At 41.1% G+C, this 16,996-nt stretch overlaps 1 protein-coding gene across 5 annotated transcripts in view; it reads left to right on the plus strand.

Moving 5' to 3' along the window:
• Positions 1–997: 997 nt before the first annotated feature.
• The window catches only part of LOC139633445 (palmitoyltransferase ZDHHC14-like), a 43,061-nt gene continuing 27,062 nt past the window's right edge, over positions 998–16,996 (plus strand). The window contains exons 1-3 of one of the 5 annotated variants that reach the window (XM_071499159.1): positions 998–1,615; positions 2,262–2,556; positions 15,642–15,802. In XM_071499159.1, coding sequence (XP_071355260.1) covers positions 2,315–2,556; positions 15,642–15,802 — 403 coding nt within the window. In that variant the 5' untranslated portion in view covers positions 998–1,615; positions 2,262–2,314. The other 4 variants (XM_071499154.1, XM_071499156.1, XM_071499158.1 and 1 more) reach the window with 4 other exon arrangements.

Raw genomic sequence — 16,996 nt, forward strand, 5'->3', positions numbered from 1 at the left:
TTTTAAGGTCTTAGGTGTCTCCTCAACAGTTTATGTGCTGAAGGAGATTTTTTGTTGCAGTACCGCAGCTGGCCACATTCACATCATATCAGAGTTACTGTAATTATCAGTTTCCCGGCTGTAAACAGCGTTCACCTCAGCATCCATTGGGAATTATGACTGGGATTGTCCATTTTTTTCCTGAAAACTCTGATATATCTGGCTTGTCGCCAAATCCATTGGTAAAGGTTATTAAACACTATAACTGCTATACTGAAGAAAGCACAGTATTTTTAACCCTCACACATCCAACTGCGTCATTATACTGATGTATATGATGTAATAGTGATTTTTAGCTAATAATTTGCTTGACAAATAGTATGACACCCTTTGAAGAAATGTAGCTTTTGTTTTCAGGTGGAATCTGCAGTGATAAGTGTGAAGCAATAGCACAAGAGGACTGGCAGCCACGGTCTTGGGTCTTGGGTTGTCTGATGATGCGAAATCTCACGAGTGGAAACTTGAAAAGGGTCGCTCTCTCAATACTTTCTGAATTTCCCCACTTTATCCCATTTACATTCATTCCTGTTGAAAACATAAAACTTTTGACTGGGTCATGAGTATATCTAATTATATTTACATAGATGGAATAGAGGACGGATGGGCACTGTAGTTTTTATCAAGTTGTGGTAGAAGTAAATAATGCCTAGGGATTGGGCCCTGACTCTGGACCTGCCACCAATTAAAAAAGAAAAAAATATATACATTTTATATTTTATTAGTTATTTTATTTATTGTTATTTTTTTATTCTTTATAGCACTATTGAGTGTTTACTGCAAAAGAGAGTCTATGTGGGATTCACTCACAAAAAAAAAAAAAAAAAATGAGGGGACATGTGGGTTTTTGTAAATGTTTATTTCAGAATGAACAAAAGCCCCAGTGTCACCCCAGGTCCCTCCCTGGACACACCCCTGCTAATGGGGCCCCTCCCCTCATCAACCTCCTCCTCCTCCTCCCAAAACGGACGCCTGGAGGTCCGTGGACCACGGTTTGGGAACCTCCTTTAACAGCCCGGTCTTCCTCTTGCGCCTCCTCAGTGGTGACTTCGGCCGCGGTTGGAGGGGGAGGAGCAGGCAGCGAGGCTCTGCTCTGCCCCTGTGTTGATGTTTGTCGCTGGCGAGGGAGGCAGCGCCGTGAGCGGAGGGTCGTCGGCCGGCCTGCCTGCACGCTTCTCGGGGAATGCTGCAACTTTTTCCGACGATCACTCGCCGATTGTTGCTGTGAAATACTCGGAGATATGGCTGTGAGGTCCTTCTTCGTTTGTGTTGTGCGCAAACACTCGTAGTGTGTGTTTGTTTTTTCCTCGGAGCGACGGCCAGTCAGGATGCTGGAGCTGGTCTGAGAGCCCCCGCCGTGTGCTCTTTCTCCGGATTCCCCTCATTAAACCAACTTCTCATTTGGCGACGAGCGGCGGCCAAATTCAAACTCTTTTTTTTTTTTTTTTTTTTTTTTTACCCTTTAAACTTCCGAAAATGGTGTTCTTCGTTTTGTCCTCGACTCGCAACAAACCTGGGTAACGAAAGGAGTCGCTACGTGACAACACCCCGACGCGACGACCGGCGGTGCTCTCCCTCGGTAAGGCAGCGCTTCAACCGTCGCCTCGGCGGGCACAGCGGACCAGCACCGCCGGGGCGTGAAGCCTCGGTGTCTGCGGGGTTACGTGGTTGACAGCGCAGGCGAAGAGCTCACTCAAACCTTCATTTTTTTTATTTTTATTTTTATTTTTTTTAGCTCCTCTTGAGCGGGAGAGTTGAGAGTAAAATAGCCATGTAGTTATGCGGGTGAAGGAGAGTTGCCAGCAAGCTAGCCCTTAATTGCACAAGTTGGCCGGCGTGCTAACATTAACTCACCAGCCACCTCATTAACTTGCTAGCCGTGTTAGCCATGGCGACATTTAAGGTGTAGTTTCTGCGGGATGCTAGCCGGGTTGCTTGCTAACAAAGGTGCTGTTAACGAAACGCCATGGTATGTGAGAGCTGCTGGTGAAGTTATTTGCCAAGTTAGCTAACGTGACATTAGCCAAACCTGCTGTGCTAGCTTTACTTACAGCTCACTTGAGGCGAGATAGTTATTTAGAAAACAGTACAAGTGTGTTGTGTGCGTTAGCTGGATATTATTAATAGCAGTGTGTTGCACTTTACACAAACTTTTTTTTTTTTTTTTTCCAACTATGGAGAAGTTAGTCTGCCAGCTTCACTGAACTGGTTTGTTTTCTTCACAGAGGCACATCTGCCCCGGGATCTATTCAGCTGTGGGGATTTTAAACAGCAATTGATGCATCTCGGGGTGTCTGAGTCCATGAGAGAGTGCGAGTACAGCCAAATAAGCACTCGCAGCTCCACACCAATGGAGACCCCTTACAAGAAAAGGACCCCAAAAAAGAGGAAGTGGGAGTCCTTCCCAGGTCGGAATAAATTTTACTGCGATGGGAGGATTATGATGGCCAAGCAGACAGGGGTTTTCTACCTCACCCTTGTCCTCATCCTAGTGACCTGTGGACTTTTTTTCTCCTTTGAGTAAGTATTGTTGAAGCTCTTTTCCTTTTCTCTGTATGCTCCCATCTGCTATTTACTTGAACACATTGACATTGGGGATCAGGGATTTCATTTCATGGGCTCAGCTGTCAGAGGAAAAGTTTAGATATAGGTCAGTTATGTCACCGCCATCACTGTTGAGTGGGTGTGTTTCCTGTGATCTTTTCAGGACTCAGGGAGATGTCAGTACAAACTGGTTGGGGGATTAGACATAGGCATCTCTGTTTTGAGGAAGTACAGAAAATATAACTCTCTAGTAGGAGGTGTGTTTTGCCAGGGGCCATTGTTTATGGAAACTCTGTGGTTCCTTTGAAAAGTTGTGTGTTTCCAGCCCTAATTTGTTTATGGCTTGTATATGCCCTTGCAAGATGTATTCATCTGAAAAAGGGGGTAGGCTGTACTCTGTGCCAGCTGTGGTGTCCTTGAGCAAGGTGTTTAATCGTGTGTGTTGCTGCCCTGTAGCTGACCTAGGTATGATATTTAACAATTAGTTTTTGCTTACCTTACACGGTGATAATTATCTGCTCTCATAATTTTCCAGATAACCAGCTGTCCCTCCAGTGCTCTGCTTAGCATTTTCTCTCTTGACAAGTCATTAATTGCTTACAGAGTAGACCATTCAGTGTCTATCTGTCTGCCCTGCCTGCCACTTGCACTTTAAGCACAGTCCCACTATCCCCATAGGAGCTCTCTGTCTTTGTAATCTGTAATCTCTGTAATCAACAGACAGCATGTTCTTCTCCATATTGTCACATCCAGCCCGTCATCTTGAACTCATCCTGGACAAATTGACCCACTGTGACTGAAGTGCATGTTACAGCATGTGGACACGGACACTGACCTTAATGGTGCCAACACTGGAGTGTACTGCAAGAGAGAGTGCACTGCCTCTCTCCTCGTTAGTCCTGAGTAATCACTATGAAGTATATCATCTCAGAAACCCCATCTGTACTAGATAAGAATCCTGCTCCATCATGAAATGTGTTGCTCAATCGGACAGTCTTTATCAGGGTAAAGTGCTTCAGTGCCAGAGAGAGCTTAATAGGCAGAATATGTGCAGTGGTTGATGGCTGCTGTTCAGTATCTGCACTGTAAAGATAGTCCATGCTTAATGATACACATTCTCTGCCCGCTTTATCAGTTACATGTGTACATCTAATGCAATCTAATACAATAGCTCAGCCATAAATTCTACTTGTGTAAAGCTTATATATTTTAAGTCTTTAGTGACATTGTCAAAAAGGTGATGATTCTGTTTTTGGTGGTTGTGTTGTACTGGACTGCATTGTATTAAAGCTTTTTCTAATACCCCCCCCCCCCTTGTGAAAGTGAATGGGGTCAACAGAATATTATATATTATAATATAGTCCATTACAGTGACATCACCTGCAATTACTAAAAGTAGAATTCATTGTGGGGCCTTTTTATTTGATTACATCAGATTGTATAAGTGTAACTAATAAAGTAGGGAAGTCGGTGAATAGTATGCATACAATCACTATAATAATCAACAAACTGACTTTGTGAGTTTGTGTATAAAACATTGTCACCTCACAACATTTTTATATGACTTACTATAATATATAGAATACTTTTATTTGATAGAGATATTGTATTGATGTTCAACAACAACTCTTGGAAGTTGTGTATTTTATACTTACATATACACTTGACACTTTTTCTGACATTATATTGATCAAATTGAAAAATATTTGACAGATCAGTCACATGAAAATAACTGGCTAAAATGGTGTTTAGCGACTAATTTCATAAATAAGAATGATTGATATGTCCTGTTCCAAACCACTACCAGTTAGCTTTTTTGAATGCCCTGTGTGTGAAGTCCTTCACAGGCACAATGCAACACATCTATCAGCAGTGACCTCTGGACCACTTCATCTTTCAATGCATTGTCACCTCAGCAAAGATACTGACATAACCCATGACCAAAGGGCAGACTGCTGGAGACAGGGCATTGCAGGCTTAAACCTCCAACCCTCCATATTATGGAGCAGTTGGTAAAGTATTGAAATGGGAGGGAAACCTATCGCAATGTCCATTTGAACCTGGATGTTCCCCAGCATCCAGATGGAGGATGCCAGATGCTTCCTGATGATACCTCTCTCCCTCAGATAGCTTCATTTCCTACACCATGACCAGTCAGTGAGGCTGAGACCAATGCACTGTCCTCTGTTTGTTGTGACTACAGGGGACATTTTTCAGGAACACCGTGCTACCACAAAGCCACTTTTCAACTTAGCACTGTCCACCCTGCTCAGCTGTCCATGCCCCCAAGCAGACAGAGTCCTCCTGACTGTCCTCTCTCTCCCCCCACCCTACTCCCATCAGCTGAAAGGAGACATTTATTGGACAGGGGGATAGTCAGCAGACCTGCACATTGGCTTCTGTTGTCATTAACTGTAATGCGTTTCGATTAGATGTGTTTTTCTAACCCCTCGCACAAGTCGTCAGCATAGTGGAGAACAGCTCCTCATTCAGTTTGTAAGGGCTTCTTCTGTGTTTTGAATTGCCTCTGTCCTTTTATGGTACTTTAAATAAGGCTGTGGTTTGATCACACGTGGTCTGTATCTGTGTGTGGAGTCCAGAAAGAGTCAACAGATGGTGAGTATTTAGGGATGGAGACATGCACAGTACATTTAGCTGAGACCTTTCTACATCTCCATATTTTTTTTGCTTGTTTTCTTTGTCTCTGTCTAAGGGGTGCTCAGCCATGCACAATAAACCCTGTTAGTGACCGGCAGATTTTGGTCTGTTTATTATTCTGTTGCTGGCTCCCTCCAGACGTCCATGTGTGCTGTAGTTGCACATGTTGCCTGCTTTCCCTTATGCCTAGTAAAAGTTCACTCAGACAGATGTTTGAAGTGGTGTTCTGTTACGCTGTTTTGTTTGATGTGAAAATCGATCTCAAGAACTACAGTTTTGGGCAGAGAGAAGGCGAAACACTTTGGTTTTAGTTGTATTTTTATGTGGACACAACTGTAAAATGTAATGTAGCAGTCATTAGAACTGGGTTGTGAGATGATGCAGGGAATAGTGGCTACATGTGTGTTGGCGCTGATTGCTGAAGGACCTTCATAGTGCAGAGATGAAATGGCTGTGTTTATATAGAGCTTTTATCTAACGAGCTTTACAAATTCTCATTCACCCATTTGAACACATGCTCACATAGTGATGACAGTGAGCTAGGTGCTGGCCTGACCATTGGGAGCAATTTGGGGTTCAATGTCTTGCCCAAGAATACTTACACATAGACAGGAGGAGCAGGGGATTGAAATGCTAAAGAGCGTTTACTGTGGATGACCCACTCTACCTCCTGAACCACCGCTGAATCAATTAGTCAATCAACAGAAAATTTGTGACGATTTCTAAGCAAGAAACCAATCTCTCTCAAATGTTTGCTCATCTTCTGTGTCATATATGAAAAGTGAATATATTTGGAGTTTTGTCTAAAGGTTGGACCAAAAAAAGACATTGGAGTATTCAGATAAGTTGAGTTTAGAATTTGATTGATAAAGAATACATTAAAAAAGTCTACTACACACAGTGCTCGCATAAATATACTTGCCATTCACTACAAAACTGTGCCACTCATGCTGATGCTTTCAGTGGCTGGATTTATTTAATTTCCTTATATTTGCATTACATGCTCTGCTTCACTGTGAGCAACTGTAAACTGTTGAATGTTTTCCATACAACAGGAATTGTATAGGGTGGTTGTTACCTTGATAACATGTTGGAGGTTTGAGTTCACCCAGACTTTAATTATTCCTCATTTACTGTTTTTTCCTGCAGTATTATTTCTTGCAGAACTGAAGTTCATAATTTTTATCTTGCAATGATGACATTGCATGTACAGATCACTCATTACATTGAAGAAATGCTATTCTTCGGGGTAAAAAAAAAGACTAAAACTTAAGTCCATCAGGAGATCTGGGCAGCACACCTACTTGATACAGGAATGTATAGGCAGCCTGTTTGAGTGGTATAAAAATGTGTCGGGCTTTGCTTTAAGTGTCCTGCGCATTTAGTCACATCTAATTTATGTCCGTCAGTAAAGCCTGTAACCATTTAATTTGTGGTGCTTGTTGGGAACAGCACACTGCTCTGGAATGTGTGCAGCCTGACAGGCTTAATTCACAAGGGAAAATCTTGCTGTCTGCATGGAGTACAACGGAAATGCTCAAAAACCTATTACATTTACCTGGCAAGAAACTTTGCTCTAAAACATTTGGAAATGATGTTTACTGTTGATGTTTACGATGCATCAAGTTCTTTAAACAGTCACAGTTCCTGCTTCCTGGTAGTTTTTAAATATTAGTGCAGATAATTGCAAAATAACTAAAAGGGTGGCAATTGCATTTTTTTTTATAAAAACCAGCCCCTTTTTTCCAGAAATACTATGACAAAACTGATTTATTGGAAGTTGTCGCAGAAAATGAAACTCTGGTTTCAATTGAAGAAAATTTGAGCCACTTTGGCACGAGGTTAGCCATAGTGATCCTGTCATGAATGCCATCTGAGGGTTGTAGCTTATAAACAAGACAGACGGGTTCCTACTTTGACTAGAAAAGACAGTTGCCATTTGATGTGTTCATTCTAGATCTGTACAGTGGTTATTTCCTCGAACCAAACTGCTCTTCATCCACCAGTCTCGTTGACGTAACTAGTGGCCATTGTCCCGTCTATATGTTTTTTTCGAGTGTCCCAGGGCAATAGCACGTGATCTGTCTACAGCAGGGCTTAAGTACAATTGCAAAGGGGCAAAGTGAACCTAAAGCACTTTGTATTCACAATGCACAGATTAAGCCAACTGCAGTGCGGGCTCCTCCACCTCCTTGAGAAGTTTCGTCAGTTTCAAATGTGCTATATTGGCAACACTGCAGGTTGTAAACCCCCCCCCCCCCCACCCAAGTCTTTGGTTCAGACCAAAGACTGGTTCATACCAAAGACTGGCCTGAGTACTTGTAATCTACACAATGTGTGCTTCTGTGTTTTATTAGAACTGTGTTTATGCTGGGTCAGCAGTTGTCATGTAAATCAACTCACAAACCGATGTCTAGTCTTGTGATAAACTGTGTCCTAATATCTCCATTCACACCAGCAGGCAATCCTTGTTGTTTAGATGCTATACAAATTGTTGGAAAGAAACCTGCTCAGATATTGAAATGGAGCAAAACCACTTAAAGTTGATCATATCATATCAATCATATTTGTCCACTGCTTTAATAAAGTGACCAACACTTAAAATGGACCAGTAGGCCGAGGTCAAGTTCCTTACAAATGGTGTTTGGTCATTTCTTCTTGTGAATAGAAAGACAACCCTGTAACCCCATGAAATACCCCAGGCTTTGTATGCCTGCTTTATTCAGAGGGTACAGCAGCTCTCAAGACCCCACTCAAGCATGCCATCTTTTCGCTCTCCTGTTGTTACAAATTTGATACAGTGAAATCAGTGAATTGGTGACCCTTTCTTTCTTGTACCATGTTAGTTCAGCACATACTCCAGAAGAATAGCAAGTGGGTTTGCTGTATGCTTGGACAAAATAAAAAGTAAGCTTTGGAGTCTCATAAGGCAAACTATTGCGAAAGAGTCTTTGTCCTCATAATTTGAACAGTCACACCCATGGTAGACATGGTTTCCCAAGACAAGAAAAGCATTCCTCTCAGGCCGAGCTGAAAAGTATTTGAAATACATTGCCATTCCTGATTTAATCTCACAGTCTTTCATTTAATTGAATAGGCGAAAGAGAAGTTTTCACACATAAGGACAACATAAGAGCATGAAATGCTCTGATTTTTGCTACAGTGTACTCCTTATTTAGGTGGGTAAACGAGGACAATGGACAATGGACATGTTAGACTTGACTGTTTACTCATGTATAAATATCAGCTAGCCAGATCTAGGTCATTTTAGAAGTGAATATGTTTTGGATGTGACTTTAATTCCTCACAGAACATTGTGTCAGAGACTTTATTGCTGCTGTCTGTTCTGCTGTAGAAGCAAGAGGCAGAGCTGTCACCTAGGCTCACAGAAACCAGGAATCATGTCCAGCTGTTTGCTTTTTTGTAGTGGGATTCCTCTCCCTGACTAGCTCCAAGCCTTCAATCGACCTTGCACCCTCTGTTTGTCACACAGCTTTCCCGTACTAGCACATTCACTCCCTGTGCCAGGGGTAATTGAGTGCATGGCACGTGTTGGTTGGAAGGCTGTGCTTCTGAATTTGGAGGCTTCTCACATGCATACATGAACCACTGCAGTCCTCTGAGACTGTGTTGTGCACTACTGACATCTGTCTGAAAGGTGGAAGGAAATTGTGATTCCATGAAGTAGTCCGGGCGAAAACGTAACCATTTGCAAAAGCATGTCGTGTTGAGTCGTTTCATTGACAAATGACTTGGCCTACAGCTCAGAGGGGGTTCATTCTCTGCCCTTGCCTGCCATCTAAAGCAATCAAAATGTAATAAAAGGCAAAGCTGACAAAGCCTCGTATCCATGTAGCCCAGATGAGTAATGAGAATTTAGAATGAAAGGCCACAAAGCCAAGTGCTTCAAATGCATTTTAACACAACCTTAAGCACATTTTAAACATATCTACATCTTTGCTGCTGCGTCAGTGTTGAGTTATATCTCTGGGTAAACTACACCTCTTCACAAGAATGTACTGAGGAGAATTACAGGCCCAGATACTGTGTGTGCTGGAGAATGGATGACCTATGCTTGACAGACTTTTTTTTTATAGATCACAGCATATTGATTGCCTTCAAAGCTGTATGGCTGAAGAAGAAAATAAACGAGGGTACGGTTTATCTCAGGTGACGCTGAAAGGACACCCAGTGAACAGTGCCGGGTGAAGCAAACAGTCACATGGTTGCATCAAGCAGAGATGAAAGTCCCTGAAGCTTAACTCCCAGCTGAGTTTTGAAAAACTGGTTGGCACCATAAGAGGATTTAGAGGGAAATGTGATAACGGTAATCTGGATTGGATTATTGTTGAGATTAGCACACTCTATGAGAGGCAAATGAATTGGGAAACCTTGCGAGACCCTATTGAGGTAGAAAGATTTACCTTTAGTATTCTGTGGAAGTAATCAACACGTCCCACTGGTGCTCAGAGGACACTTGCTGAAAAAGAGCTATAATATCAGATTTACCAGAGTGATACTACTAACACATTGTATGTTATTTCTATGTCATGACAATAGCTTGCATATAAATTACATATGTTGAATTTATACCAGAAGTCTATGAATTTAGATAATTACATGCTTTTTTCTGATTGACATGCTATTTGCTGTAAGTATGTAAGAACAAATAGGAAACTGGAATGAAAAATACACTCTTTTCTGGTTTATTATATTAACTGTCAAGGTTGGTATTAGACCTGAACTTCAGAGACGTGATTGAGTGGATGCTTGTACAGATCGGTTTTATGAGACAGTGCCCATCCTAAACATTGATTGACTTTTGCTTTGCTCTCTCCTGTCCTGTTTGAGAACTGTAGTCCTTCCTGCTCAGCATGAAGCTTAATGTTTAAGTAGGCTTGTCTAAGAGGCATTCAACCCGAGTCTAAACTAGCATCTCTCACCTGTCTTTGTGATCTTTGACCCTTTTTGAGTGTTTTGTGTGTCTGTTGGTTTAGGGAAAGAGAGTGGAGTTCATATTTTTTTTTCTTACTGGATTGTGTATGAATTAACTTGTTTTAAGTAGTAGGTTTGCAATATTTCATGATTTTCAAACATAAGATACAGTGCGGTCTGAGACCAAATGCGTCATGCTGCTGCTTACTGCTATCAGAATGCTTGTAACCATCATCCTGTGGTTAAAGTCATTACTCAACAGTGTGTTATGCTACTCTTTGCCCTACATTGACATGTACCAATATCTCTTGAAGATGCATTAACTCCCAGCTGAGTTAATGTTGTTTGCCTCAGGAATTAACTATCAAAGCTTTATTGCACTGCCATCAGCACTCACTAATTTACACAGACGTTGACAGTCAAGCTTTTCCATTTTTATAAATGGGTACCTATCTCTAGTAGTTATTAGTACAAACTGTCAAAGAGCAGTCATCCCAGACCTTGGTCAGTGTTTTGTCTTACACTTGCCATAGTGATATACAGTTTCAGTTCAGCTTTGATTGACCAACAAGACTGTTTTTGTTGGCCTGTTGCTCCAGTGTGTTTTCAGTTGTTTGTAAAACAAAAAAAAAAAAAAGTTTTGGCAAAAATGATTCTGATAGATATATATACAGAATGTTTGGTTTAGTTTATTTCAGATGATCCCATGTGAAGCAATGATAGACTTGACTTTTCAAACTTCTCTGTATTGTAGTCTGTGTGTTGGCTGCTCAGGGCATGGTGGTCATACTGTATATGATTTATATAGATTTGAATTAATAACTGAACCGCATGTACAGCTCCATTGCTGCTTCACTTTGTGTAAAGCAAATACCCAAGTCGGCGAGAGCTGATTACAAATTGTGATTGGCAAGGGAGCCAAGTTCCAGCACATGTTCGCAGCAAGCCTACATGTGCACCCCAAATGTGAGGCACACAGAGATGGCCGGCAAAGACGGGGATGGTAAAAATGTCGCAGATTTTTTTGGCTGTTTACTCGTGCCAGGAATTCTCCTGGTGCTCCTGATGACCAGTCTGACTGACAGACAGGTCCATTGTCAATGTGTTTGTGAGAGAGGGAGGCAAGGAGAGGCTGAGTGCATCAATGCACTGCACACAGCTTTACGAAATAAGGAAATATTGAAATTAATATGAAAAATGAAATAAGATTTTAGCCATTTGAAGTAGTAAAAACAACCCTGGAAAATCAATATATACTCCAACTTTTGACTAGGCGAGAAGGATTGACCCCAAGTTATGTTTGCCATATAAATGTGTGCAGGTTTAATATACAGTGTGTGTTGAGGATGGTACAGAACCTATGTCCCAGTCCATGTATTTACTGTCCTGGAGGCTAAAACTTAAGAAATGTAGAACTATGCCTAGAATATAACATATCTGAGTACCAGAGTCCTCCACTCAGATTTCTTCAGTGGTCAGTGTGGTCACTGTATTTCTGCATCAAATCAAACCATAATTCAGCCTTCATCCTCATCACCCATTTGGTTTGTTGCGACATTTAAAGGATTGTAATAAATGGTATCATACTACCTATATCTTGTTGAGTGTCTTTGTTTCTTTTTTTCTTCCTTGGAGGCTTCAGCTCACTCATGTGGCTGTTTCCAGGGTAACCACATTCCCTTTCGAAATTTACCATGTCTGACATTGGATACTGTCTGTTTCCATGGCAACAAAGCCCCTAAAGTCCCAGTTAAATATAAAATTTGGTATCAAACTAAAAGGGAAATGAAGGTGTAACTTTAGAAATGTCCACTTCCTTGTTGATGTCCACTCTTTACTGTCCTTAACAGAAAAGATGGCTGTTGAAAAATTGTTCACGGTCTTTACCGTTCATGTTCAGTGACTGATAAAAATTGATTTCCGGGACATTGTCTTCAGGGGGAATTTAAACCAGGCAAGTTGTTGCCTACCTGCAGCTCGTCCACGTATCTCTATTGATCCACGTCTGTAGGACAGGCAGGCTCTCTAATGGTTTCAGTGTTTAATCTCTGTCCGTTTCTACCGACCTGCCACTTTCTATCACACATGACTGCCTTTTCATTAGGTTCCCAATGTCCGACACATTGAGACAAGGCTTTTGAGGACAGAGGCAGCGGTTTGTGCTGCTCTCAGCCATCTCCATCACCACTTGCCAGATGACAATTTTTGTAATATAGTAATATTTTTATGGAAGAGTGCACAAAATGGCATGTTCAGGTACTCCCTGCAGAAAGAGAGAACACACAGTGTGTTCATACGATTCTGTGGCTTTGTGGCTCTAAATGACCTTTGTTAATATTTGACTTTTCAGTGGGGAGCTTGACTTTCTCATTGATTACTTGAAACCATTCAAATCTTGGCTTTGGGCTTGTTGTTACAGATTTCTTTTACAACTGTAGTGATTTTCCATTAACACCTCTAATTGATGGATTCATTAATAGATGAGATTAAGACAATTAACAGACACAATAGAGAATAGATTCAGTTGGTAGATGAAAAGATGGCGCGTAATGACATTAGACATACATTTTTTTTTTTTTTTCAGGGGCAAATGCAGACAGACAGTGGCAAGCTGCAGACTATTGATACTTGCTACTAGTTTTGTTATTAATTATTAAAAATCTTCCATGAATTTGTAAAATGAAGCTAGGTACTCAGCTGTCAGCTCTTCATAATTAATTGTAATAGGTACAACAATAAGAATAAGAATTATTTTACATAGAATAATATACTTTGCTGTAGATGTTGATTGGTTAATGTCTGTTTCTCTTTAGATCTTCGCTTTGTGGATACAGAGAAGGACTTGAAAGAGAAACTTGAAATCATGCAGGTTGTAATGTGGATATTTGTATTTAACTTAGCTAGCTAACAGCTGGGTGGGTTGTGTTTGCTATGTGCTGATGATGTTACATTTTTCAAGCATTTTAAGCCCCCAGACAAGAAACAAAGAACTGAGCTCTCTCTCTGCATGACTGGAGTAGTCATCTCTCTTCAGCATTTCTTAAGGAATTGTCCTCTCAGCACTGCCTAAATGATCAGAAATCTGCAGGCATTCTTTTGTTGCTTGTTTCCTCTCTGGATGTTGATTCAGCTTATGAATTGAAGAGTTATTGGCCAAAAAAGATGCCCAATGCCTATTTTCCCTTGTATTACCAAGACATGCATTATGTTTGCATAAGTAATCATATGACATCATATAGCCTAATATTATATTTAGAGCAGTATTAAAGACAAGGTGCAGTGCAGCAGATTTGTACAACTTGTACTGGTTGTGTTTACTATGAAAGTATTTTGCTATGCAGGAGCAACAGAGCAGTTTTCTGTTTAAACAGTGGCAGTCAGATTTGGAAGATTATAAGCAGAAAGATTGTCTGCAGCACCATCCTAGCCAGTGATAGGAATATGCCCTGTATTAGATTACAATCTCAAGACTCAGTGCTGGATGGTGTGTCTCCTCCCTGCCCAGTTCAGCTGCCTGAGGCTGGCGGAGAATCACAAAGCACTGAGGGCTATGAAATGAATGTCCTCTTAGCAAATGTCTAAGTTGTGTATATTGTACATGGACGCAGTCAGTGTTCAGAATGATGACCATGGAAACTCCAGGCAAGTGTTGAACTGGAGAAATGTTTGTGCTGTGCAGTGTTGTCTTGCGTGGAGCCCCCTGCTGATGTCCCAGACAACCCGGTGTGTTTTTTGCTTAGTTCAGGCTCACTCCAGATGTAGAGAGCAGCAGGACTGGTCAGTGTCCACTCAGATGGGGTGTCACAGCTCAAACGTTGTTCGTCAAAGAGTCACAAGTATTGGGCGCATCTTTTTTTGAACTGGCTTACTCAGCTCACAGGCAAGTTGCACCTTACTTGGGAATATGGCATAATGCCAGCCACTGGTGTTTATAAAATTAGAAATTTGCAGGTTTTGTGGTCTTTGCGAAGGTGTCGTGTTGGCTGACCTTTCCCCCTGGCTGAGGGGTAGGCATCTCCAGCAGTTCACATGAAAGCACAGAGTATGTGCAAGTCCAGTTAGCAATTCTGTATGTCCATATTCACAGCCTCCTGCTCCTCTATCATTGGTGGAGCCCAGCATGGCAAACCTAAATATAGTTTGGCTTGGTTTATTAGATTAACTGGTGTTGGCATAGATCAGCGGATGTAACTGCCCTCCCAAGGTGTTACCATCTGAAAGCTGTGATGTATTATAATATCCAACAAGAATGTGTTGCACATTTTATTCAAAAATAAATTAAATAATAGTGCTTTGATTAATTCAAAGTAGGGCTGTACAGTTAGACATGAGGTCTGTAAATTATGTAACCTCTTTGAAAAACACCCTGGTTGAGCACTGTTGCTTATGGCTACTATAGCCATCAGTGTCACTTAAACATCCTCAGTTTGTTAATAATCCGCAGCAGTTGCATGTCTGCATTGATTTTAAAATAAAAATCAGTATTTTTGTTCATCAGTGATCCATTCATAACAAATGTGCCTCCCCTGTTAGAGCCAGTAATATAGAGCATAGAATAAACAAATCACCTGTACCTGCACTAAAATGAGCCATTTTGGGAATTAATTCATGTATGGTTTTTGTATTTTTTTAAACTCTAAAATCTCTCCAATTAAAGTCAGTTGATAAAAAGCAATTGATAGGATGTGTTTTCAGTAAATAATAAAGAACTGATACTAAAAGGTGTGATTTACAGACCCAGACTACAGATGTTTCCTTTTGAGACATTTATTTAAATAGATAAACAGATGAACAAGAGTCTTTGTATAAACAGAGATTTTATTGAAAACCTTGGCTCAAGTCGCAGTACTGTTCTGCATTTCTCAACAACATCCCTCAAAACATATGGGAACCACATGTTCCTTTAGTTTCCCTTGTCTGGAATGGAACCTCTTTGCTGACCCCAAATCCAATCGAATTGACCACAGACTTGCAAATAAAATGGGATGTGGCAGCCTGTGCCCCACCTCTATTGGAGTAAATGTGATTACTGTAATAACCATCTGCACTGTTGGCTGTTTAATGGGATTATGATAAATTGTTTCATTTGAACAGATTACAACACAGATTACAGAGCCTCATGTGTGCGTTTGTTTGTCTGTTAACGAGATATGTACACTTACTGGTCATTAAGCAACAATTCGCCGGTATTACCACTTCCTAAACTTGAGGGCTTGTGTCAACTGCCACACAGTGTTGTTTGCGCAGGCTCAGTGTTGTGTACTAATGTTTATATTAAGAAGAACAGTTTGTATGTGAGTAGACAGACATGTGCCCCTCAAGCCATCAGGTGATGTTTGTCCAGTAATCCCCAAAGACTATTTAAAAGTCCAGGTTTTGAGCACTCAGATAGGCATGTCCAGTCTGACAGAACCACAGTTTTTGTTGCTTATTTATCTTTTTCTCTCCATCTCTTCCTGCCCTACCAGCTGTCGGTTCCTGGCGGTGCAGTTGACCCCGGCCATCCCAGTCATAGGAGGTGTGCTGTTTCTGTTTGTACTGGGGACACTGCTGAGAACCAGCTTCAGTGACCCAGGGGTGCTGCCCAGGGCCACCCCAGATGAAGCAGCTGATCTTGAGAGGCAAATAGGTAAGACTGCACTCAAACTAAATGATTTTAGATTTAAAATATATTCCTTGACCAGCCACTAAACCATATTGAGTTGTTCCTTTTTTAAGCAGGTCAAAGAAGGGTCTTTTAAATCCCCCCATTCATCCATTTCTCTTCCTCTCTCCCTGTCTGAGTTTATGTTATGACTATCTTAGATATTGTATTTTCTCTGAGTAAGCCTCTCTGCATGGTACTGATCCAGAATAGCTTCTGTGTTTTTACAACCTCCCATACAAAATGCCAGATTATCTGGTTGATGTGTCTGGAGTTTGTCTGTATAGCCAAAGAAATGGGGATCAAACTTCCACTGACTTTAAAGGCACTCTACATTTAGGCTGAGGTGAAGTATTGACCAAATGGCCTTTGATCTGTTTATTTTGCTCCAACTTATCCAAGGGCCCCCATTTGATGTATTACCTGATGCATAAATTGCATTTTGATAACTTCAGAATCTAATTTATGATGTGAAAGGTAAAACTGTTGGTGCATTAGGAACCACTTGATATGGAGTAACTGAATTACCAGCATCACAGTACTGACGGTATCTCGCCATGAGTCAGAATCAGCCAAGACTGCAGTTTGTGATGTGGATTCAGTCTGTTCAGGAAACTCACAGCTCTCGCTTTGTTTACTTTATATTACACTGCTTTAAAGAAATCTATAGTTTTTTTTATCGATTGTGTTATCACTGATGGAATTTCAGAAGGATGATCAGCCATTCAAGGCTTACTTTTCTGTACAAATTACACAGAACCCATGGATAATGGACAGGTGTTGCATATCAAAGTTGTGCCTGTTAACTTGAAACATCAAAGCCATTGTAAAAGGCAGTGCCAAAGCAACTAAATTCATTTACATGTTGGGAAATTGTATGGGTCCAACATAAAGATGTTCAATCAGCTACACGAGGACCCTTTCAGAAGAGGTAGGGAGACTCATGCTCAAAGGCACTTCATGCTGAAATTTACAGTGGTAATAGATGCGGTTTAGTTATTCACCAGTAAGTTGTAGGACTGACTCACCAGTCCCCAATAGTGTCCTGCTGCCCTGTAGCTAAATGGATTATCACCACTTTACTCCAAGGTTTAACTTTCTAAACCCTCTTTTTAAAGCCTCCTTTAAAGTTTTGGTCCTTTTATTTGGAATGTGTTGCTTCTGTTTCCAAGCTTTGGT

This window comes from Trachinotus anak, unplaced genomic scaffold, assembly GCF_046630095.1.
Source record: "Trachinotus anak isolate AG129_WGS33_773 ecotype Australia unplaced genomic scaffold, CSIRO_AGI_Tana_v1 ptg000015l, whole genome shotgun sequence".
Taxonomy (NCBI): Eukaryota; Metazoa; Chordata; class Actinopteri; order Carangiformes; family Carangidae; genus Trachinotus; species Trachinotus anak.